General features: G+C 43.1%; 1 protein-coding gene across 1 annotated transcript; it reads left to right on the top strand.

Annotated features, from left to right (window-relative positions):
- Positions 1-8,198: 8,198 nt before the first annotated feature.
- Positions 8,199-22,981, top strand: Fcrl6 (Fc receptor like 6). Its single transcript, XM_074044788.1, has 9 exons — positions 8,199-8,401; positions 13,647-13,667; positions 15,127-15,393; positions 15,877-16,161; positions 16,303-16,584; positions 16,913-17,038; positions 20,234-20,299; positions 20,949-21,020; positions 22,824-22,981. The coding sequence occupies exons 1-9, from the start codon at positions 8,371-8,373 to the stop codon at positions 22,979-22,981; spliced, it is 1,308 nt and encodes a 435-aa protein (XP_073900889.1). The 5' UTR covers positions 8,199-8,370.

Here is a 22,981-nt window from a genome sequence, read left to right as displayed (position 1 = left end):
TGGAATGCTAGAGAGAAGGTGGATTTGGGATATATTTTGGAGAGGAATCATATAATTTGGTCATAGATTAGATGTGAAGCATGACTGTAAGGTAGAAATTAAGCAGCTGGGGGTGGGGGAGCTATATACAGAGACTTCTAATGGGGTGGGGGACAGGGCAGTGAAGAGTTATGGATTGGTTGGTTGGGTCCCAGCAAGGAGGAGAGGAATAAAGAGTTTTATTTTGGACATTTTAAGTTTGAGATGTTTGAAAACTACCCAAGTGGAAGAACAGAGCTAGCAATTGTATACTGGGGCCTGAAGTCCATGAGAGAGGTCGGGTTAGGTCAGGAGATATAAATTTGAATGTCACCAGCATTATTTAATACTATGAGCTAAGCAGACAGTGTAAATAGAAAAGAGAGGAGGACCCGGGAACAAACTCTGAGGATTCCTACAGGAAAAAGAGGAGAATCCAGCAAATAGGCTTAGGGAGGTAAAAGGAGAATCTGGGCTGGAGGGGGTATAATGGATGCCAAGAAAGGAAAGTGTTTCAAGCTGGAAGCAGTGTTCAGTTGATGAAAATACTGAAGCAGAGCACAAAGAATTGCCCCCAACACACTCCCATGGGAGCTGGCAGCACAAGAGTCTTTGTGACTTTAACAAAGGCAGTTCAGTGGAGTGGCAGCTAAATGGGAACTGAAACCAGATGGTCCACAGTTGGCAAGTAAGGGGGAATTGCAGAAAAGGAGACAGTGAATGTGTGTGAGTCATGAGAAGCTTGGCTCTGAAGGAAAGAGAAAGATGGAATGGATGCTGAGAGGGATGAGTAAGGTGAAAGAGAGGGTTTTTTTTTTTATAATATTTGTTCATGTCCATGTGCAAATGAAAAGAATCCAGCAGAGAAATTGATGGTGACAAGAGTGAAGGGATGAATGCAAGGAAGGAGTACTGGAAGAAGAAGAAGAAGACGAAGAAAGAAAGAGAAAACAAAAGAAAGAAAGAAAGAAAGAAAGAAAGAGAGAGAGAGAGAGAGAGAGAAAGAAAGAAAGAAAGAAAGAAAGAAAGAAAGAAAGAAAGAAAGAAAGAAAGAAAGAAAGAAAGAAAGAAAAGGAGGAGGAGGAAGAAGAAAAAGAAGAAGAAGAAGAAGGAGGAGGAGGAGGAGGACGACGAAGAGGAGGAGGACAAGGAGGAGGAGGACGAGGATGAGGACGAGGAGGAGGAGGAGGAGAATAGAATCCAAGTCACACAGTTCACTTGCTGAGCCATGACTCTAACTCTGCTCTGCCTGATCCAGGTTCCATGCTCTTTCCCAGATACTCATTGCCTCTTGTAATTGTTTATTTTCCCATGGGTATCCAGCTCCCATGAGCACTAAATCCTTTACTACTGTTTTCTCTAAATACATAAGTCTTACAGTCTTCCCATTCACATTTGAATTCCACATCTACTCAGGGAACTGGAGGGGAAAATAAGCAAACTGAAGAAAATTAATTCTGACCTATTTTGTGCATTCTGTATAAATGCATGAAATAGATTATGTTTGACAGTGGTAAACAGAGAACCCAAAAAATCCAATTTATCACTTTAATTATATATGCTTTTCTTCCTCAATCTCCAGGGAAGAATGAACCTTAGCCCCTCTTTGAAGCCACTCTCAAATTTCTAAGGCCGCTTTTGGTAACCATAGACTTTTAGTTAGGGATGTCCCATCTGAAGCTCACTGAAAAAATTTTAACGTGCTACTTAGGAAGGTACATGCCGGGAGGAATGCAATGGGTATGTATAAAACTAAAAGTGAGGAGATAGGGACAGAGCATGGAATTGTGACTTAGGGAGCTGCAGAGATTAAGCTGAAGTCCCTCCAAAGAAATCGATGGTCTCCCACTGGCACTAAAGAAGTATACAGGCACTGAGTTCTGTGGACACTAGGCTAAGTCAGAGTCAATGAGTACCATTAAATGCAGCAGTCACACTCTAGAATCCACTTGCTTATGAATAGGAGACTGACCTTGCTTATGAATAGATGAAAAGGCCTGCAGCTGGGAGAGGACAACTCAACATCACACTGCTACTGTGCATGAGCAGGAGCAGGGGGAAGGGAGCTCCCCTTTATCTCAGTCTCTATCCCACGCCTATTTGCTGAATACAATGTGTACTCTGTGCCAGGCATTGAAGGTGCAGCAAAGAACAAGACAAACCTGGCCCTGACCCTGGTCCTGGCCCTCAGCAATCTTGCAGCCCTGTGGGCAGATGCACTTATGAGGCTGTTACAATGGCAGATGAAGATGGCAGATGCTAAGGCAGGATGTATGTGCACCTAGCTCAGACCATGTTCAGAAAAAAGTGTCTGCAGGAAGGAGTCTTTAAATTGAAATGTAAGATATTATCTGGTTTATTCAGACTGGCAGGGAGAGTAGACAGGTGCTGATAATAAGCAACAGAAGTATACAGACAAGTGCATCCACACATGTACACATTAGCTATTATCCAAAAGGGTTGTATTAATGAGAATATTTTTGCTAGGATAATTTGCAGTCAGAGTTGTAACACCCAGAATTCTGACTCACATACCAGGATAAGTGGTCCTGCCAGCTCACAGAGAAAACACCAGAAGAGGACCAAGTTGGGAGACAGAGGCTCCCAGTATTAACAGTTTGAATTTAAGGCATCCCTGTGACTTGCATGTGGAACTCTCAAGTAAGTAATTACTAGTGGCTGAAATTTAGGGTTATGCTTTGAACTATGAAGATACATTGGGGATTCCTTGGATTAGAGATGGAAATTTAACCTATGGACACAGTTGAGAATGCTATGTTAAAGAATACAGAGGGGAAAGAGAAAGAGATTGGGACCAGGGTCTGCAGAGCTCCTAGAGGAGAGAGGCCCCTAGAAGGAAGAAGCTGAACCTACAAAGGAACATGGGAAGGAACTACTGGGAGAGATGGGAGAAAAGCCAAGAGAGAGCTTGTGTCTTGGTGTTTAAGGAAGGAGGCAATAATCATCAAGAACATTGTCAGCATGCACTCAAAATGAAAACAAGCCTGTCCACTGGATACACTAGGGACACGAAGGAGACCAAAGACAAATCAGAATAGGTTTTGGTGAAAGAGAGGGGAGCAAGCACACCCCAGTGCTTCCCAAACATTATTGCTTTGTGGCACATAAAGATGATTATCTTTAAATGGAACATTGGGTGACTGAGCAAGGCTGCTCTCTGCTGGAAGTGTGGCCCCAACAAATGGCTCGAAAGGTTGAGAACATCAATATCATGTAACATCTGTGACCTTCTGGTACACCAACATAGCTTGACTGTGAATGAGGACTTGCAGTGAGGGTGGAATCCAAAGAAGAGTTGCTGGCTTGGTTCTGTTGGTTTTAAGAAGATTTGAGCATCTTTCAGAAGAATCTGTAGGAAAGATCCAATTGAGATGGAGTGATTGAGTTCATGGGACACAAACAGTAGAATAGTATTGGTAGTAAAGGTCTCATAAGAAGGTATAAAAGAATCCAATTTCTAGTGCAGCAGTGCAAAATTAGCTGTCTCCACCATACTAAAAATTGAGTGTCATTACTACCATGCTACAAATTTAAACACTGAATCTTATGTTAAGGCACTTCTCCAGGCACACCACCAAGTCAGCAGCATAACCAGTATGAAAATCCTTATTTTTCAGGCTGAAGAACTCCTAATAACTATACTTAGATGGCTCTTGAACCTCATATTGAACCACATCAAAAAATGAATTTGATTCAGTCCTTGCCTTTGAAAAGATCACCGATCTGCAATAAAGAAAATAAAACAAATACAATACAGCGTGATTAATGGCCACATGAAGAAAATGCTTTAAGAAGCACAAACTCTATAGTCTAATATATGTCTGTCTGTACCTGAACTCATGGAGCACAGACCAAGTGGGCATGGAGAAGAACTTTTTTATTTTTTTTTTTTTAGGTTAATGCAGATTTTATTTATTTTTTTTTCTTTTTTTTTTTATTATTCATATGTGCATACAAGGCTTGGTTCATTTCTCCCCCCTGCCCCCACCCCCTCCCTTACCACCCACTCCACCCCCTCCCGCTCCCCCCCCCCTCAATACCCAGCAGAAACTATTTTGCCCTTATCTCTAATTTTGTTGTAGAGAGAGTATAAGCAATAATAGGAAGGAACAAGGGGTTTTGCTGGTTGAGATAAGGATAGCTATACAGGGCATTGACTCACATTGATTTCCTGTGCATGGGTGTTACCTTCTAGGTTAATTCTTTTTGATCTAACCTTTTCTCTAGTTCCTGGTCCCCTTTTCCTATTGGCCTCAGTTGCTTTAAGGTATCTGCTTTAGTTTCTCTGCATTAAGGGCAACAAATGCTACCTAGTTTTTTAGGTGTCTTACCTATCCTCACCCCTCCCTTATGTGCTCTCGCTTTTATCATGTGCTCATAGTCCAATCCCCTTGTTGTGTTTGCCCTTGATCTAATGTCCACATATGAGGGAGAACATACGATTTTTGGTCTTTTGGGCCAGGCTAACCTCACTCAGAATGATGTTCTCCAATTCCATCCATTTACCAGCGAATGATAACATTTCGTTCTTTTTCATGGCTGCATAAAATTCCATTGTGTATAGATACCACATTTTCTTAATCCATTCGTCAGTGCTGGGGCATCTTGGCTGTTTCCATAACTTGGCTATTGTGAATAGTGCCGCAATAAACATGGATGTGTAGGTGCCTCTGGAGTAACAGTCTTTTGGGTATATCCCCAAGAGTGGTATTGCTGGATCAAATGGTAGATCGATGTCCAGCTTTTTAAGTAGCCTCCAAATTTTTTTCCAGAGTGGTTGTACTAGTCTACATTCCCACCAACAGTGTAAGAGGGTTCGAGAAGAACTTTTTTAAAAGTTTGATGGATAGAAGGAAGGATGGGTGAGCGGGTGGTTGAATGGATGAATGGGTGAATAGAAAAGGACATTTCAGTATTAATAGATTCCCTTCTCAGGGCAACTGTTGTCTGTGTGGCCACAAGAGGGCGCTGCAGACCTGACACAAACAAAGTTCTCCCATTGGCTTTCCAGGCTGTCTCCAGTTGCTTCTGGAAGGAAGAGAGAAGACAGAGGGAGGGAATGAGGGTAGTGGCCATAGCAATTCCTCCCCCTGAAGGCCAGGCCCAGACTCCATCTTCACTCTACTCCTGGTCTTTTAGCTCCTGTCCTAAGTTCTGGGCTTTTGGTACACTTCTCCAATTTGCTCTCTTTAGAACCTAACTCAGAAATGGTCTCTGGTCTTTCCTGGGACCTCTACTTCCAATGAGCAATGTAACTCCAATCGCAGCAAGTTGAATGACTGAATGCCTTCTCACACGTTAGTTCATCTTTTTAGGCCTCACCAACAAAAGTTCAGGTTGGAAGGAAGACTCTGATAGTGCCAGACTTCCTAACTGACTCTTCCTTATACCAATAGCCAACCTTTGTCAAGCACTTCTCCTTGTCTACCATGACATCTAATTCTGTGATAACCAAAAAGGCAGTCAGTAGTCAGATGTAAATTTAAATTTAGATTAATTAAGATGAAACAATTAAAATTTCATTTTCTCACTCTCACTAGCCAATTGCAAGTGCACAAAAGCTACATGCAGCCAGGAGTGAGCAGCGAGCAGCCCAGAGAACATTTCTGCCATCCCCTCAGCAAGTCTTCCACTGGACAGCATTGTCTAATCACTTTTCTTTTTGAACTTCATTTAACCTTCATTACACCCCTATGATGCAGTAGGTTTATTCACTTTCGAGATAAGGATTCTGAGGCACAGGAAGGTTATAGAACTTAGCAAGGTCTTTAAGCAGATCAGAATCCAGAGTAAGGATTCAAGCTGGGGTGGTTGACTCCATGCCCAGCACTGTCTCTACACTCAGAACTGTCCCTGCCCCAGCTCCCCTGTGCTCCCCTCTTGCCTCCTGGGAGCTAGTTGGACTGTCTTTCCTCATTTCACAACAGCCATTGACCCTCACAGCTGCTGCTGACACTGACCCTCAGCAACCAGGGCACCTAGACGTCAAGCCCCTTCTGGAAGAGAATCCCCACTCTATTATCCTCCCACCTCCTTTCAGCCCTCATTCCCTTAGAGTAGTAGTAGTAGTTTCATGGGGTTGGGGCCCTTCCCTAACCCATGGCAGTCTTGGTTCAGTATCAGCCTGAGTCCTGGAAGATTCCTAACCTGGGCAGTAGCCCCTTGGGCCACCTTCATCTCCAGAGGAATGATGTGCAGTGAGCTCAGCTCAGAGAGCTAGTTCACTCAGGTAGAGCAGCATCTCACTCTGCAGGGGAAGAGGAAGAAGTCAGGCTGAAGTTCACACTCTCAGCTGCTGGAACCCAATGACAGTAGAAGCAGTTGGGGCAGAAACTTCAACAATTCTGTGTGCAAACCACCATGATGTTTTCAAGTTAGGCCCTTTGTGGTTGCCCCTCCCCCCATCTCCTGTCACATCTTTTGTCCTGCAGAGCCTCTTCCCCATCCACTGGACCTACAGCTGAACAAAGTTGGAGACAACTCACATTGGGAGATCTGCTGGCAAGAGAATGACAGAGGAAAATACATGGATGTAAAGATATCCCACTCCTACCTTACCTCTTCACTACTTTTACCTCTTTCCCCAATACTGAAACAACCAATCAACAAAAACTTGCCTCGAAGTGGCAGGCAGTGTTCCCATGCCCACTGAGTCAGAGAATCTAGGGTAAGGAAACAGAAAGTTCACCCTTTCCATTCCTGCCTTCAGCTATAAGCCCAATGATTTTTTTTTTCCCAGACTAAATTGACTTCTTATTTAAAGACTTCTTGGTAAAAGCTGAACATGTGACATACATCTATCATCTCAGAACCCTAGAGGCTAAAGCAGGAGGATTGTCAGTTTAAGGCCAGCCTGGGCTACATAGCAAGACTGTGTAAAAAAGAAAGAAACAGAAAGAGAGGGAGGGAGGGAGGGAAGGAGGGAGGGGGAGAGAGAGAGAGACAGAGAGAGAGAGAGAGAGGGAGGGAGGGAGAGAGAGAGAGACAGAGAGAGAGAGAGAAAGAAAGAAAGAAAAAGAAAATGTTTCCAGAGAAAATCTCACTGCCAGAAAGTGTTTCCTAATCTTTTAGCAGACTCCTCCATGTTTCACCTTAAACTCATGTGCTCTAGGTTCTACCTCAGAGATGATGGAGATGTTTGACCTTTCTCTGTGAAGGACCACTGAGTAGTTTCCAACTGTTATCTTTACAAATAATGCTGTTATGAATATTCTTGTGTGTGTCTTTTGATATCCATACATATGCATTTCCATTCAACCTATTCTCAAAAAGTCTGGGTCATTAGATATCCATATTTTACCTTTAGTAGATTATGCCAGGCCATTTCCCAAAGTTAGGCCAGTATCAATTTTTGAGACTGTGGTGAGCCAGTCATCAAGGCAGGGAGCACATGGTGGTACAAGCTGCTCATCTCATGATAGCTGGGAAACAAAGGGAGAGGAAAAGACTAAGCTCATCATCCCATAATCCCCTTTGAGGGCTTATCCTCAATGGCCTAACACATCCCATCCAGACCCCACCTCTTAGAGATCCCACCACTTCCCAATAGCACCATGGACTGGGAACCAAGCCTTTAACACTTGGGACCTTTGGACACATTCCAAATCCAATTTATAGCAAAGAGAGATCTCACAGGGCACAGGTGACTCGCCCCTATAATCCTAGCTACTCAGGAGGCAGAGCCAGGAAGATCATAGTTCAAAGCCAGTCCCAGGCAAATAGTTCTAGACACCCTATCTTGAAAACACCCATCACAAAAAAAAGGGCTGGCAGAGTGGCTCAAGAGATAAGAGCACCTGCCTGCCTAGCAAGGGTGAGGCCCTATGTTCAAAAACTCTAATGTCATCCCCTCCAAAAAAAAAAAAAAAACTGGAAGTCTCTCTGAGGTAGTTGGAGGAGGGGTAAATGATCTTAATGTTTCCAGTACTATGATATCTTCCAGGCCAAAAGAGGCTGAGACTAAATTCTGGAAGTTTCTATATCTTTCTAATGGGATGCAACCACAGCCATGTTCTATCCTGGTTCCCTGGCATGAAATTTTTGAAGCCACAGAGAAAGTGTGAGAAAGTGCTTATTAATGATTTACCTTATTCCTTCATGTTTCATGTTAAGAAGATTGATGTGTGTAATATACGTCAATCAAAAAGGAAATACCAATTTGAGCTTTACAATTTTTTTCCCACTTCCTCTACTTAGACTATCAAATGATAACACCACCCAAGTCACAGGGGCCACCCACTCACCGTGGGCTGGAGGCCTCCTTGCTCTCCCCCTAGCTGCACCTTGCCTACAGCCCGACCTGTGTTTTCTGCTCTGCACCAGGATAACACCATGCTGCTCTGGATGGTTATGCTGCTTGTTGGTAAGTCACTGAGCATCTGAGCATGGGCATCCCCTCCTGGGATGCTAAGTACTGTAAGTTCTTCCAGAGACACAGAGTTCCTTTCACATTTCATGTGAGCTTGTAGGGATGGAGCTTGAGAAAAGTACATTCACGCAGGCATGCTTAAGGGAGATAGGCATGGAGGTGTGGGGAGCTCCACCATATTTTCTATTCATCTTCCTGGGTGCTTGGCAGTCTTGCAATGTGTTACAGATAAAATAAGGAGGCAGAAAACTGCATTCTAAGGCCTCCTTGTTTCCCAACATTTTACCCAGTGAAATGAGGTTAAATGACTCATCAGGGATGTCTCAAAAGAACCACAAATTTATAGAAATAAAGGAGAGACAGAGAAATGGGGAAAGAAGTTTCGCGAATTTTGTTCAGCATGGTGAGATTTGACATGGCAACATATTTTTGTGTGGTCTTAGCATTTTCTTAGAACTACTTACCAATGACCAGACTTCTCACTTGGTCAAAAGGCCTTGCACTATCTAAACCCTTTTCAAACTGACCCCTCTTCTTCTGCCTACATGTCTCTCTGTTGTGAGTATGGAGGGCTTTGGGGTCTGACTGATCTTTGGGGCTGGTCTGAAGAATAAAATCCATTCTCTCTGACCCATGTTCCTCTCTTCTCTCCACTTCTCCCCATGCTAGCCAATCATGCAGTGACAGAAGGAACTGGTCTAAGGATGAAAGCTTGTAGTAGGGAAGGTGTCTGCACCCGTCAGACTCAGCCAGTCTTAACATGCTGCATCTCAAAGGCACAATTTGTGCAAATATTTTATTTCCTCTGATAGTTTCTGAGTTGACCTTTTTTTTTTTAACACTTGGTTCCAATGATTTGTTTGCTTGTTTGTTTGTTTACTGTTTGATTTTATAGAACCAGAAAAGCAAAACTGTGCCTAAATATTACCTCTTCCTAGACAGAGTTTATGAGAATTTAAACCTGCAAGGTTTAAATTAAACCTGCTCCATGTTCTTCTCTCTCCAACATCACTGTGCTACTCTGTGTTCTGTGAATAGCCATTTGGACAAGTGAAGAGATCTAATGCTCATGCTACCACAGGGACAGGATGGTACAGTGCCTGGAGTACACCCCAATGGAAGGTCCCCAAGGAAAAGTTGCACAGCCTTATAAAAGGAACAGCCGCTGCACCTGTCTAGACAAAGCCCAAGAGCATCTCGGTTTTGAACCCAAGATCTAGATAGAAAATAGCAAATTGGGGAAGAGGGGACCTAGTGACCAGTTGACTGGTGGACTGAGTAATGAAAAACTCAGACACAATTGGGCCATATTTGATACTCAGGGACCCCAGAGAAACAGCCCCCCAGGATTGGGCGTGTAGGAAAGTTACTGTAAGCGCAGAGCTGCTATTTCCTCTCGGATGTGGACAGAGAGAAAGAAAAAAAGAAAAACACTAAATGCCTACTTTGTAGTGTGTACATCTCATCTCACCTTTAGAAGTTTATAGGGCAGCTATTTTTATACCTATTAAACAGTGGAGGAAACTGGGGTTCAAAAGATTAAGAAAGCTGCCTGGAATTATCCTATTAACAGGAGCAAAACAGAGACATAAATGCAAGACCATCTGAGGTCAACCCCCTGCTTTCTCTGTTCCATCTACCTCTAATCAGACACAACTGGATTCTAATTAGGAAAAACTGGAAAATAACAATTTCCTTTAAATGCCTTGTAGAGTGTGGTCACAAAAATGGGTGGCTATTACTATTACTGGCTATCAGGGATCCAGGAGGCTAGGGGCCCCTGATATTGGGCATGCTGGTATGTGGCTGAACACTAAATATATAAGGTTTGAGAGAGGATTCTTAATTTTCATCTAAGCCAAGAATTAGCCAACTTCCCTTCCCTACTGGAGCCCACCTCCCACATACTCACACAATATCCATAGCAGGTGTAATGGAACCTCCACACATTATACCCAGCAATATTGTAGTCACACTTGGCAAATCAGCATGTTCTTCCACGATAAAGCTCAACTGTGAGAGAGTTCTTCATGATGAGCTAAAACGTGCCTCCCCAATCCTTCTACTTTCCATGAATTAATCTCTTTACTGTTCTATGAAGTAACTCAGACTAAATCTCTCCCTTCTTTTAAGCTTAGTCCACTGACTAAAGTCCAGTATTATTCTGGTACTCTATTGTATTTTTTCCAGGTAAATGTCACCCAATTCCTCACTAAATCTAACAGGAAATGGCTTCTAAACTCTGTTCCTCACTCTGGTCTGCCTTGTTTTGATATGCTTCTGATGAAGAAGCATATCAAAGAGCTGTGCCAAGAACTGGGCTTTCTTCCTCCCTTGGACTGACCAGCACCAAACTCGGGGCTGCCACCTCCACTGTTTGGGATTCTGTAATGCAACCTAGTTAGACAGTAACTCTTGGCCATCTTTTCACACTGTCATACAGCATCTTTGGTCTATAGCTGAGATTCCTGGTCCCTCTTTACAGGAACTACTATAAGCAGGTATCACCCACTCTGTATGTTCCCAGTTGACTTCCCTCTTGATCACAGATAGCAATTCTATAATCACAACTCCAAGGACCTGCATGCAGTACCATGGGGCAGCAAGTAATCAGGACTTGGAGACATGAGGTTATTTGAAGTGGCTTTGCTCTCTAAGTGACTTCTCTCATGCTATAGGTTTCAGTGACCCTCATCCTTGTTTGTTTGTCACTTTATAGCTACAAAATTATTTTCTGGTGAGGAAAGAAAAGTAGGAGAAGCATAACTACAGTTACTCTGATGTTAGGCCTTCTTTCTACTTTCAGTTAGTATAGTAACCACTTTTCCAGCCAGTGGGTCAGTATGACCTTTATAACCACACTGTAAAAAGAGATTACTAGTATCATTCCCATTATATAATGTCACAGAAAGATGAAATGGAAACTCTTGGCATTTAGACAGTTTATCCAAGCTCAAACAGAAAGATGCAGATTCATGACTACAGCCTGTGCCATCTGTTTCTACTATACCAAGATCATTGATGGGAAGGGTAGAGAAGATAAAAGGTTAGAAAGATGAAAAAAAGATTCTTACAGTTCTTCACACACTTGAGAACCCATAACTGAACTGAGATGATAACTACCCTGAAAGGCTTTGTCTGTGTCCAATGTAGTGTGGACACCAAGAATAACAGCATGTGACAGCTCTAGAGAGTTTTCACCCACCACTCATGATAGTCAGCTTTTTGCCATTATGACAAATACCTGAGAAAAATCAATGTAATGTTTATTTTGGCTCACAGTTTCAGAGATTTCAGTACACAGTTGGCTAGCTCTATTGCTTTTAGGTCCACAACAAGGCAGAAGCATCCTGGCAGAAAGGCATGGTAAAAGAAAGCTGCTCTCCTCATGGCAGCCAGGAAGCAGAAAGAGTAAGCAAGGAAAGGACTAAAGACAAGACATATCCTTTCAGGTCACACCCCCAGTGACCTATTTCCTCCAGTTTGGTCTGGCCATCTAAATTTTCAGCTCCCACAATAATGCCATCAAATTATGAATCCATCAATGGATCCACTGATGAGATTAGAACTCTTATGATCCAATCATTCCTAAAACCTCCTCAACTGAATACTACTGCATTGGGAACCAAGCCTTCAACACATGAGCTTTGGGGGTGGGGAGAACATTCATATGCAAATCATAACAACCCCCAAGACTGCATTTCTCAGTGTCCTTCAAAGCACCTAGGGCATGTCATCAATAAAGGACACAGTAACCATGTGATGATTGGCTGAACTAATTACACTTAGTCCTACAATCATTCATTGTTTCATCTCTTGCCCCAAACTCTAGAATATTCACTGCTCCATGTCCAACTCTGCCCGTCAAATTAGAGTCCCCCATCCCTTTTGCTAGTCATACTCATCTAACCATATCTGTCTTCATTTCTGATTTGACCTCTCTTCCTCGGCCCTATTCTCTCCAAACATTCCTTCATTTAAAAGTATTAATGCAGTATGCATGAAGTGCAAGCATGGTGTGTAATGGATCTGGCTTGTTTGTAGTTCTCTCATTTATCTGAGCTGCCTGACCATGCAGTCTTTAATGATTATCCAGAGAATCCAGAGAATCTTGCCTCCTGCCTTATCATTCCCACACTCTATTTCCCAGAGTTATTGGACCACATGAATTGGGTCCCACCCTTGCTATATGGTAGGAGGTAGGTCCACATAAGTGGACACAAAGGAAAGCATTCATGCATTTATTCAACAGATACCTGCTGTAGTTGCTACTCTTTCATCACTGTGACAGAATACTTGACATAAACAACTTAAGGGAGAAAGGATTTATTTTGAGTCACAGTTTCAGAGGTTCCAGTCCATCATGATGGGGAAGGTATAGCAGAGCAGAGCAATTAATATCATAGCAGCCAAGAAGTAAAGAAAATGGGTACAGAAAGGGGCCAGGACAAGACATACCTCAAGGACATGCCCTCAGTGATCTACTTCTTCCAATGGTCCTACCCCCTACTATTCACCACCTCTCAGTAATGCCATCCTATTATGAATCCATCATGGGTTGATCCATTGATTAGGTCGGAGTCCTAATTATCTAATTGTCTCTGGAAACACCCTCACAGCATACTCAGAGATGTGCTTTTCTAGTCCTCAAGGTATTTCCTAATCCAATCAAGTTGACAATCAAAAGTAACTATCATACTTACTAAACACAGGCAATGTTCCACCACAGGTCCTAAGCCTAAGGAAAATGGTAGTGAGTAAAATAAGCAGAGTCCCTGTCTACATTCTAGACAGAGGAAGATAGATGATGACATGTTAGAGATTTAATGAATAAGATAAATTCAAATACTGATTAGTGATCTGATGATAAGATAGTGGGGTATTGTAAAGTGACTGGAGAGAATTCTTTTGACTGTGGTCCCAGACAGGACCTATCTGAGGAGGCAACATTTGAACTGAGATAGCATATAGGATTCCAGGGAGTGAGTTCACCATAAAAGTTGATTGGTTAAATGGTTTGGTGGCATGGTGGTTAGGTAGGTGAATAGTTGGGTGGCTGGGTGGCTTGGTAGCTTTGTGGTTGAGTGGCTAGGCAGTTAGGTAGCTGAGTGGGTTGGTAGTTGGTTGTCCCAATAGCTGTTTAAGTATCAACTGTTGATGTGATGGGTACGAAAGTTCTTCCCAATATGAAAGTTTTTTCTTCTACTTAATCTAATTTTATCACTTTGCTCTCTTGTAGATTCCTGTATTGGGAAAAATGGTAAGTGTTGGTAATGTCTCTTCTGACTCTAAATGTGTCTCTGATTCAATTCTTAATGGGTAGAGATAGGACAGTGCCATTAGGTCCCCTAGTGATATCTGCACAACAACACCAAGCTAGGCTGCTTCCTCAAAATTCTTGGCTAGTGTCCAGGCAGAGGAGAAACCTGGAATTCCACTAGCTAAAGCCTTGTGTAGTTCTAGGGTGACTTGTTGTACCTCCCTCCTGAAAAGTGGATTTGGCTCCTGTCTTTCCTCTCAGTGTGTTCTGGAGCTCCAAAAGTTCTCTACTCAACAAGGCTTGGACTCCCTTCCTTCCCTTTTATAGTCAGAGAACCAAGAGAGTCCATTAGTCTTCATTTCTTTCTTAGTTACTCCTGCTCTTCAGCCCATCCTGTCCCACCAGCCTCCATGGTGTTTTCTGTCAAGAAGGCAAAAACTCTGAGATAGGAACATCTTGTCCTCCAGTGACATGTTTTGTGATTCAGGGAGAGGTTATTAAAATCAATACTTTGGAGCTGATAGAAAGAGCAGTTGTGGAAAGAAGGGCCATCCGTCAGTAACCCTATGAACATCTTTGCTCTGCTTTAAGGATGAGAGTAGGGATAGTGGGTTCTACACATCCAGGAAGAGTCAGGCAAAGGCAGAATGTGCTGAGACAGGCCTTGGGGCTCCCTACCTGATTACTTGTTATTCTCAGGCCATCAGTCTTGGCTTCTAAAGCTTTCTAGAACTGGTGATGTCTAACTTGTCAAAGAGGTACAGTCTGGGGCCATACCCAGTCTAGGGCCACCCTGAAGATGGATGCCTGATCCCTGGGACCTCTTGTCTTATCTATGTCAGGGTATAGGATGCACTTTAGAAGTAAGGAGAGAGAGAAGAAATCCTTTCCATGACTGACAGAAGATGAAACTCCTTGTTGAGTGTGGAGATGGAGACTGGGCCAAGAAAATCTTCCCAGGAAGCTCCTCTCTAGTGTGCTGAGATGCAGCTATTATTAGGGGTGAATGATGCAAAAAGTGTCACACTACAGTAACTGGGAGATAAATAGGCAATCTAGGGAAGGAAGGAATGATACAGGAAGAATAAGGACATACAATTGTTGGAATAAACCTAACTTAGCCAAATTGGCAAGGCAGTGGAGGAAAATGCAGTATAGAAGGACAAAAGGATGGGAAGGAAGATGTCCAGAGAGAAGGCACAGAGAGAGGAGAGAGAGGGAAGAGAAAAGAGAGGAAAAAAGAATAGCAAAAGGAAGGAGAGCAGAAGGAAAAGGAAACCAAGGTCTTGCCCTATCCTGGTCTGGCATGAAGGATTTGAGACAGACAGCTACAAATGTGTTATTCAGAACTCTTTCATCCCTAGTGGGAGGCCTTAGACTAAACACAGAAAGGGTTTAAAAGTGGGGTGGTGGGACCCGAAGCTCCAGCCAGGGCTGACCCTGTTCCTATGTCTCATAGCCTGGCTACACCTCCAAGTCCAGCCAAAATCTGTGTTTGAAGGAGACACACTGACTCTGCAATGCCAGGGATGGAAGCACGTAAGAGTATCTCAGGTGAAGTTCTACAAAGATGGAAAATTCCTTGATTTCTCTAAAACCAGCAAGACTCTGTCCATAGAGATGGCAACAATGAAAAGCAGTGGCCAGTACAAATGCACTGGAGAGGTGATGTATATCACACCTGGGTTCACACAAACATCAGCCACTATCATGGTTCAAGTTCAAGGTGAGTCACCAGCTAGGCGTCCTATTGGGACGGTGGGGTGCTGCTCCAGGATCCAGTTTTTATAGGTCAGAAGCTCTCTGGGAAGACCACACTCTCTGATGTTGGGACAACGCATGGTATCCTGAGAGTCCATGATGCTATTCAAATGTCCCCTTTTTTCCCATGGGGCAATCTGGAGCCAGGGGAAAGAGGAGGAATTAGGAAAAGTCCTGGACCAGCTCAGTCACTCACCCTTCACCTTCATGGATGAGATGACCACTGAGAGCTCTTCTGGCTCTGATATTTGGGATTCCAGAGGGACTTGGCTGGGTGGGAGTTATTTCAGATCTCATGGGTGAGGACAAGATAGCAGGTCTTGGAAATGAAACTCTCCCACCTTAGTCTTGGACCTTCTATCTGGGCTGTGTTGAAGCTCAGTCCTCAATCTCCCAGGCCTCACTGTCCAGGACTTCCTTCCTGAGCCCTGGGCCTGTGTCTCCACAGAACTGTTCCAGACTCCTGTGCTGAGTGCTGTCCCCTCTCTGGAACCCCATGAGGGAAGCATGTTGAATGTGACATGCAAGACAAAGCTGCACCCCCAGAGGTCATCCTTGAAGCTCCTCTTCTCTTTCTATAAGGATGGCAGTACCTTGCAGGACAGGTGCTACAACCCAGAACTCTACATTCCAGAAGTCAAGGAGGGAGACTCTGGACTTTACTGGTGTGAGGTAGTCCCCAAGGGTAGCCGAATTCAGAAACAGAGCTCCTGCCTGGAGATCAGGGTGCAAAGTAAGTGGGTAAGGGAGGGGAGACACTCCCCAGGGGTCCAGGCACCAGGAAATAGGACCCTCTGGGAATAGAGAAGGATAACCCAGGGAGGAGAAAGCCTGGAGAGTCAGGCTGACTTTCCTACCCCATGTGCCATCTCAGCTCCGGTGTCCCGTCCTCTGCTCACTCTGCAACACAGGGCTGCTGGCCCTGCTGTGGGAGACATGGTGGAGCTCCTCTGTGAGTCCAAGAGTGGCTCCCCTCCTATCCTGTACTCATTCTACCTTGATGGGAAGATGCTGAGAAATGACTTGGCTCCCCATGGCAGAGCCATCTCCCTCCTCTTCCGAGTGAAGTCAGAGCAGGATGCTGGAAACTACTCCTGTGAGGCCAGGAACAATGTCTCCAGAGAGAGGAGTGAGCCCAAGGAGCTCTCCCTGAATGGTATGTTTTCTCCAAATCAAACAAGCTGGCTGGGACCAGATCTCACTGGTTCCTGTGATAATCCATTGCAGGCTCTGCTGACTGAGCACGAACCCTGCTTGAGAGTCTGTCAACTGAATGTAGCAAACCACTGTGGGAGGTGTTAAATAGTTATCCATGGCATGACTCAGTCATGCTAGCATCCTCTGAGCCTTCCTTCTTTCCCATCTACAAGGCTCCTCCAGGGCAGGTGGTTCTCCTAAGACCAACCATTCTTCCTCTTCTGTGCCAGTCTGGGATGCATTTCTGAATTTCATCCTCATGCTTATGATCACTTCCCCTATACCAGGTTCTCAAGTCTCATCCACCTTCACCAGCTACAATTGGCTGGTTGCCTGGCTACTGGGGAGCCTGCTTGGTGTAATGTTTATTGCTGCTGCACTCCTAGCTTATTTCAGACACTGGAGAAAAACCGGTTAGTAACTCTTTTTGGCTTTCTTGGTTGCTAAACCTCTATGTCAGGCACTACCAGCCTTTAAGAAACCAAAGCCTGACAAGGACCAGCCATTCTCTTCTCCTGATTGCCAGGTGGGAAGAGGAACTTCTCTTCACACAGAGGGGCACATGAAGGGACACTTACTGTCAAAACATATGCACACACAGACACACTATCTCACATACTCACAATCACACAGAGATACACACTAACAGACTATTGTATACTCAGACATGAATAGAAGCATGAACTAGGGAAGTCTAACAAGTCAAATATGATGTATATTGGTGCCCTTTGCATTAGAAAGACAATCTGTGACTTTAAATATGACTAAAAATACTCATGGCCTTTCAACTCACTCTCTCTGTCTCTCTCTAAACTCAGCTGAACTTTGGTCTGTTAAGTAGAGGAGAAAGAATAAATGAAAGTTAGAGGCATAAATTCATGCTCACACACACACACTCATCTTGTACAGTGCTGTGTCTTTGGTGGACATTCAATGGATGTTGACATATCAGAAAGGAAATGTGATAGAGAGGACTGAGCTATGGGTTGCTCCCAACACTACTATTTACTAGTTCTGTAGCCTTAGGCCAGCTCACTCTAAGATTTACTAAATTGTTACCCTCTCTGGGATGTTGGAGGGTTTAAGTTAATGAGATAATACCTAATACCTAATGGATTCAAGTGAAACATAGTAGGCACTTAGTAAGTTCTCATTCTATTCCAAGCAGATCACCCCAGCAGGTTCTCACAGATGCCCTTTCTCCTGCTGTTCATTTCTTGATTCCTCTAATCAGTCATTGAAAATAAAAAGGTTGGTTAAAATTCTGATGTAGAGGGTTCTATAGAGAGGAAGTGAAAACAATCAGATAAATGGAATTTGTACTATTTATTAATTTTGATATCCCAAACCCTCTTCTTCTTCCTGTCTTACTAGTAATAATTAAGCATGAATGTTGGCTTTCAAAGCAATCACTTTGGGTGGCTACATGTTATTCCAATTCAAACCTTATTAGTTTAAGGCCACATTTAAAGGAACAGCTATCAGTGCCAAAGTTGTTTGGTGCCAATTTGTTCCTAGGGCTTTAAATCCACCTACAGAAGTTAAAAATGAACCCTACCTCCTCCTCCATGGGGTCAATGTTCTTGTTTTCTAAGTGATTGCTCTCATAGACCTCCAAAGCTAGATTTATATATTCAAGTTTTCAGCTCCCTCTGTTTAAGGAAGTTATGATGAGCTTTCTAGGAGCTGATCCAGCTTAGTCATCAAGGAAGACCACCTAATCATGAATCCAAAGAACTCCCCCCTGACCATCAGCCAGGGGCTCTGAAAAATATTCTCCCCCAGCCCTGGACTCAATCTCTTGCCTCCTTGGCACTCAGTTAGGGTTTGAGTAACAGTCTTCACCTGTCCAACTTCCCATCACTCTCTTCCTGCCAGTCTTAAGTCTGAATTCTATTCGGGCTAGATTTGCTTAAGGTATTGTATGACAAAGGTGGAGACAGGCCCAGAGTTAGATTGGGAGACATCTGGAGTAAGAGATGAGAACCTGAACATCTGTGAGTTCTACCACCCCTGCCTCTGTCATAAAGCCTCCTGAAAAAGGCCTGGCCTGGCTTCAGTAACACAGGCATTTCTGTGCATTCATCACAGTATTAAAAACAGAAAAACTTACACAACCACCTCTCTCCTAATCCCAGACAAGAGAGTGGAGGATCAGTCATTAGTGAAAGATCCTCAAGAGAATGATGCCTGTTGCAAGGAACTAAAGAGCATCCCTCTCTATAGAGAGATTCTATACCACCGCCACCATGGCCAACTTGGTAGTGGTGGGCTTCACTTTCCTGAGGCAAGTTCACTCTCATGAAAACAGGACTCCTGGTGGTGGTCCTGGTATCTCACAATCTTAGGAACACAAACTTTTCTTTAGAATATCACACAGAAATCTATTTCAGGCCAAATTTCATAGCTACACAAGAAAAATTGCCAATCAATTACTTTATTATTTATACCCAGCTCTAGAAGACTCTTAACAGTTTCTAAATTTCATATCCATTCCTCAACAACCAACAGTATGCCATGGCCAAGATATTCAAAAGCCTAAAAATCTAGGGCAACTTTCAAAACATATTGACCAATGATGGTGTCACTGGAACAAGGACGTGGTCATGCAAGGGGTCCGCTTCAAAGTAACATTCATCTACATGTACAAATTTTGGTTTTTTCTAAACTGTTCATTTTACTATTGCCATAAAATGAAGTTCCATTGAACTCATGGAACTCTTTGTTGGATAGAGACTCAGAAGCACAGCTCTGACAAATGAGCATTAGAGAATATTTAATAATCAGGGGCCTGTCTGAGTCTCCATAAATGCCCTCTTGGTTTTACAGAAAGGGCCATTTCCATAGGCCCCACCTGATTATTTTGAGACTTTCTTACTGTTAGAGCAAACGAATGTTTCTCAGGCATGAACCAAGTGTTCTAAAGTCCACATGTATCACAATTCCCACCCCAGAAGTTAATTTTCACTTCTGGAAGCATCTGCTCTCACAGAGGCAGCATGCTAGTGAAGAAAAAGCATATAACCTGTAGTAAGATCTGTCTCGACCACTGACTGTGACCTTGGAGAAGTCACCTCTCACAGCCTCAATTATTTCATCTATCAAATGGAGATAATAGCATCTACCTTCGTAAGATGACTATAAAAAATATCAGATACCAGTGAATTAGTAAGGGAGGGAAGTTTTCTTGAAATCCAACTATGTACTGGTCACCGGGTTAAATGCTTTGCTAGGAAGTAGATATTTTACTTAAAACTCCTGGTTGTATGTCTGGCACATAGTATGTGGTCAAAATTATCAGCTTTTTCTTGTCTGAAAAGCACCCTGGCTAGTGGGCTTCTGCCCTATCCATACAAGGGTGTGACCCATCCTTTCTGACTCTGCTTCCTCCCAGTTTGTGATTCCCATGGAGCCTTCCTATCCTCTAGAGTATTTTTCAAAGAAAACATCTCATAAAAATTAGCCATGTCCAGACCTGTGAGTGAATTAGCCCTTATAAACACACTGCCTCCAGCAGCTCCACCACCATCCTTCTCACAGCCTCTGTGTCCCAGTACACCACCTATTTATAATGGAAGTTCAGTGACTTGTGCCTTTGTGTCTCCTAGAGCCCCTTTCAGCCCAGAATCCACCCCCAGCTCCAGGTGGAGAGCAATGCCCACTGTATGACAATGGTAAGAACTTCCAGCAGGACCATGATGTATCCATGAAGGCAGAGAAGGGACTCTTATGGGGAATAAGGAGGCCCCTTGCACCCCAAAGTCATCTAGGTGAAAAGGAGATGATAGCTTCTGGAAAGACCTTAAGGAGTGCTGTGGAACTGGTGGTAGGAGAGGGAGGCAGGAAGAGAGACAAGACTCCAGGAGAGAAGGCAAGGAAAGTTTAGACCAAAGGTTGGTGAACCATGACCATAGACCATACACAGTCCATTGCCTATTTTTGTAAATAAAGTTTTAATGGAAACACGCCCACACTCACTTGTTCATGTATTCTGCATAACTACTGTCATGCTACAGAACTGAATAGTTGTGACAGAGATGATATGACCCAAAAAGCCTAAAATATTTACCATACTTTTCATAGAAAAATTTTGCCAACCTTGGGTTTGAACAATGTCAGGGCTAAGGAAACAACTAAAATCTGCTGAGTGGGCAAGTACCTTCTACTGTATTGGATATCCTCACTTTCATGACAGAGCCCTACTGCTAGTTCTCACCATAACAAAGTCACTGATCAGGTTCCCTCAGTAAGTATCTTCAGGGTACATACACTTGAGGTGGGAGAATCGGGCACATCCTATTTAAACCTTATTTCTTCTTCCAGCACATCACCAGCAAGAGAAAGATGAAGATGTTGCCTATTCAGTGGTGTATACAATCTCAAAAAGGAACAAAGGTAAGTGATCTCAGGCCAACTTGATATGTTTGCTGAATGGAAATTCTGGGCCTAAGTTTACAGTCTTGTTACCACTACCATAATTACCATTAGCACCATTTCCACTACTGCTATCATGAATACCACTTTATTTACCACCAATATTATCACTATCATCTCCTTACCCACCATCATGACCAGCACCAACTCCTCCTTCACTACTGCCACCACCTTCCCACCATGATGACCACCACTAACTCCTCCTTCACTGCCATCCCCACCGTAAACACCTCTCTAACCGTAACAACACTGTCAATGTTATCTCTACCACCACTGTTACCATAACTATGGAGATATTTTTTTTACCTTTTTTGGTCACTGCGGAGAATCAAAGGAAAGAGAGGAGAGAATGATGCATTTTGTCTTAGTTCCAGAGTCTTAAATCCAGATAGTACAGTTCCAGCTATAAGGTGGAGTTAAGAAGACCATGAGCTCCAGCCATATCTATCACAGTCAAATACAAAGAAAAGGGCAATGTGTCCTTATGGGAAGGGTGTGAATCTCTGAGTCAGAACTGAGTTCAAAATCTGACTATATGTTCTTACTGTGTGACTTGGCAAGTCATGTAACATGTTTGACTCTAATTTGTAACATGTATACAATGCTTACTTTAAAAGATTACTATAAATTGTTAGGAATAGAATCTAGGTTATAGGAGTAAACCTTAAAGATTATCTAGCATGTAATAGGTGCTCAAAAAGATGAAGCAGTTTTGTCATTTGGGTTTTTTAATGGCTTACTTGATCTGAGATTTTGATTCCTGGTCTATAAAAATGGTTTGAATCAGCCTGAGGTTTCTGTACCTCCGCATAAAGACAACTAGGGAAGTGAACAGCCAAGGATTCTCTTGACTCAGGGTAGCTCCCCAGAACCTGGCTGGTTACTACCCAAAGCATTGTCAGGGCACATACAAAGGCAGACATGGACTGAGAAAAGTTACAGTGAGAACCTAAACATAAGCAAGTAAAAAAGACACTGACCTCAGAATATAAGACAAAATGTATACTGATTAGCACACTCTATTTGCAAAATAAGGAAAATCTGAGATTTTTAATCCTAATAGGGCAACAAGGGTAAAGCATAATTTGTAGTGGGATGATTAACTGGTAATTATTTCCAATTCACACCTACTCTAAGCAGGCTTTCCTGATGTGAGGCTGAAGGGATTTGAAACCCAAAGTAAGAAGAGGCCATTATGCTCTAAGATATTTAGGAAAGAGGATACTGCATCTCTTGCCATTCAGAAAATGCTTCATAGTTTATAAAGATTTAGTATTTGCCTACAGTTCCACTTCTTATAACAGTAGATCTTTTCATTGCAATATGAACAGGAATTAGTAATTCCTACTTTGCAGGACTGATGTGAGATTAGATATAATAAATATAATCCTCATACCTAAAAGGCAGTCTGATATACAGTAGGGGTCTAATGCGGCAGTTATTTTAAAAGCATATTTTATACTTTTATCTCTCTTGAATCTCACTATCATCTTTGTGAGGAAGTTGTTACCACCACCCCTTTTTTGGCTGAGAAATCTGAGATTCAGAGGCTAAAGTGACTGGTCTATGATCACAGATTTGGTGATAGCCAAATTGAGACTAGAACCCAGGTCTCCTGATTTTAGACTGAATAGAAGTAAAAATGATGTTCCATGGGATGGATCCATGATTACCAAAGGAAGAGGGATGACAAGGAGGAGGTGGGAAGGAGATGTGCTGATGAGAACAGATACCCTAACCTGACTCCCTGTCTTTCCCCTTCAGAGAGACCTGTTGAGGACTTCACCTCAGAGGGAAAAGTGAGTAGGGATCCCTGCTCCTTTCTTACCCCATGTCTCACATCTGTTTATTCATCCTGTTCCAACTTTCCCATAGGACACGTCTATCGTCTACACAGAGGTGAGATGTCCACAGCTCAGTGA

This window comes from Castor canadensis, chromosome 11 (assembly GCF_047511655.1).
Source record: "Castor canadensis chromosome 11, mCasCan1.hap1v2, whole genome shotgun sequence".
Lineage (NCBI taxonomy): Eukaryota > Metazoa > Chordata > Mammalia > Rodentia > Castoridae > Castor > Castor canadensis.
This window is presented reverse-complemented; position numbering and strand designations above follow the sequence as displayed.

What these genes read in the sequence shown, in the direction of transcription:
- Fcrl6 (XM_074044788.1), top strand. Translation starts at nt 8,371, where the DNA reads ATGCTGCTCTGGATGGTTATGCTGCTTGTTG. An exon ending in CCTGGAGATCAGGGTGCAAA is followed by an intron (nt 16,162 to 16,302) that starts GTAAGTGGGTAA and finishes GTGCCATCTCAG; the next exon opens with CTCCGGTGTCCCGTCCTCTG. An exon ending in ATGCCCACTGTATGACAATG is followed by an intron (nt 20,300 to 20,948) that starts GTAAGAACTTCC and finishes TTCTTCTTCCAG; the next exon opens with CACATCACCAGCAAGAGAAA.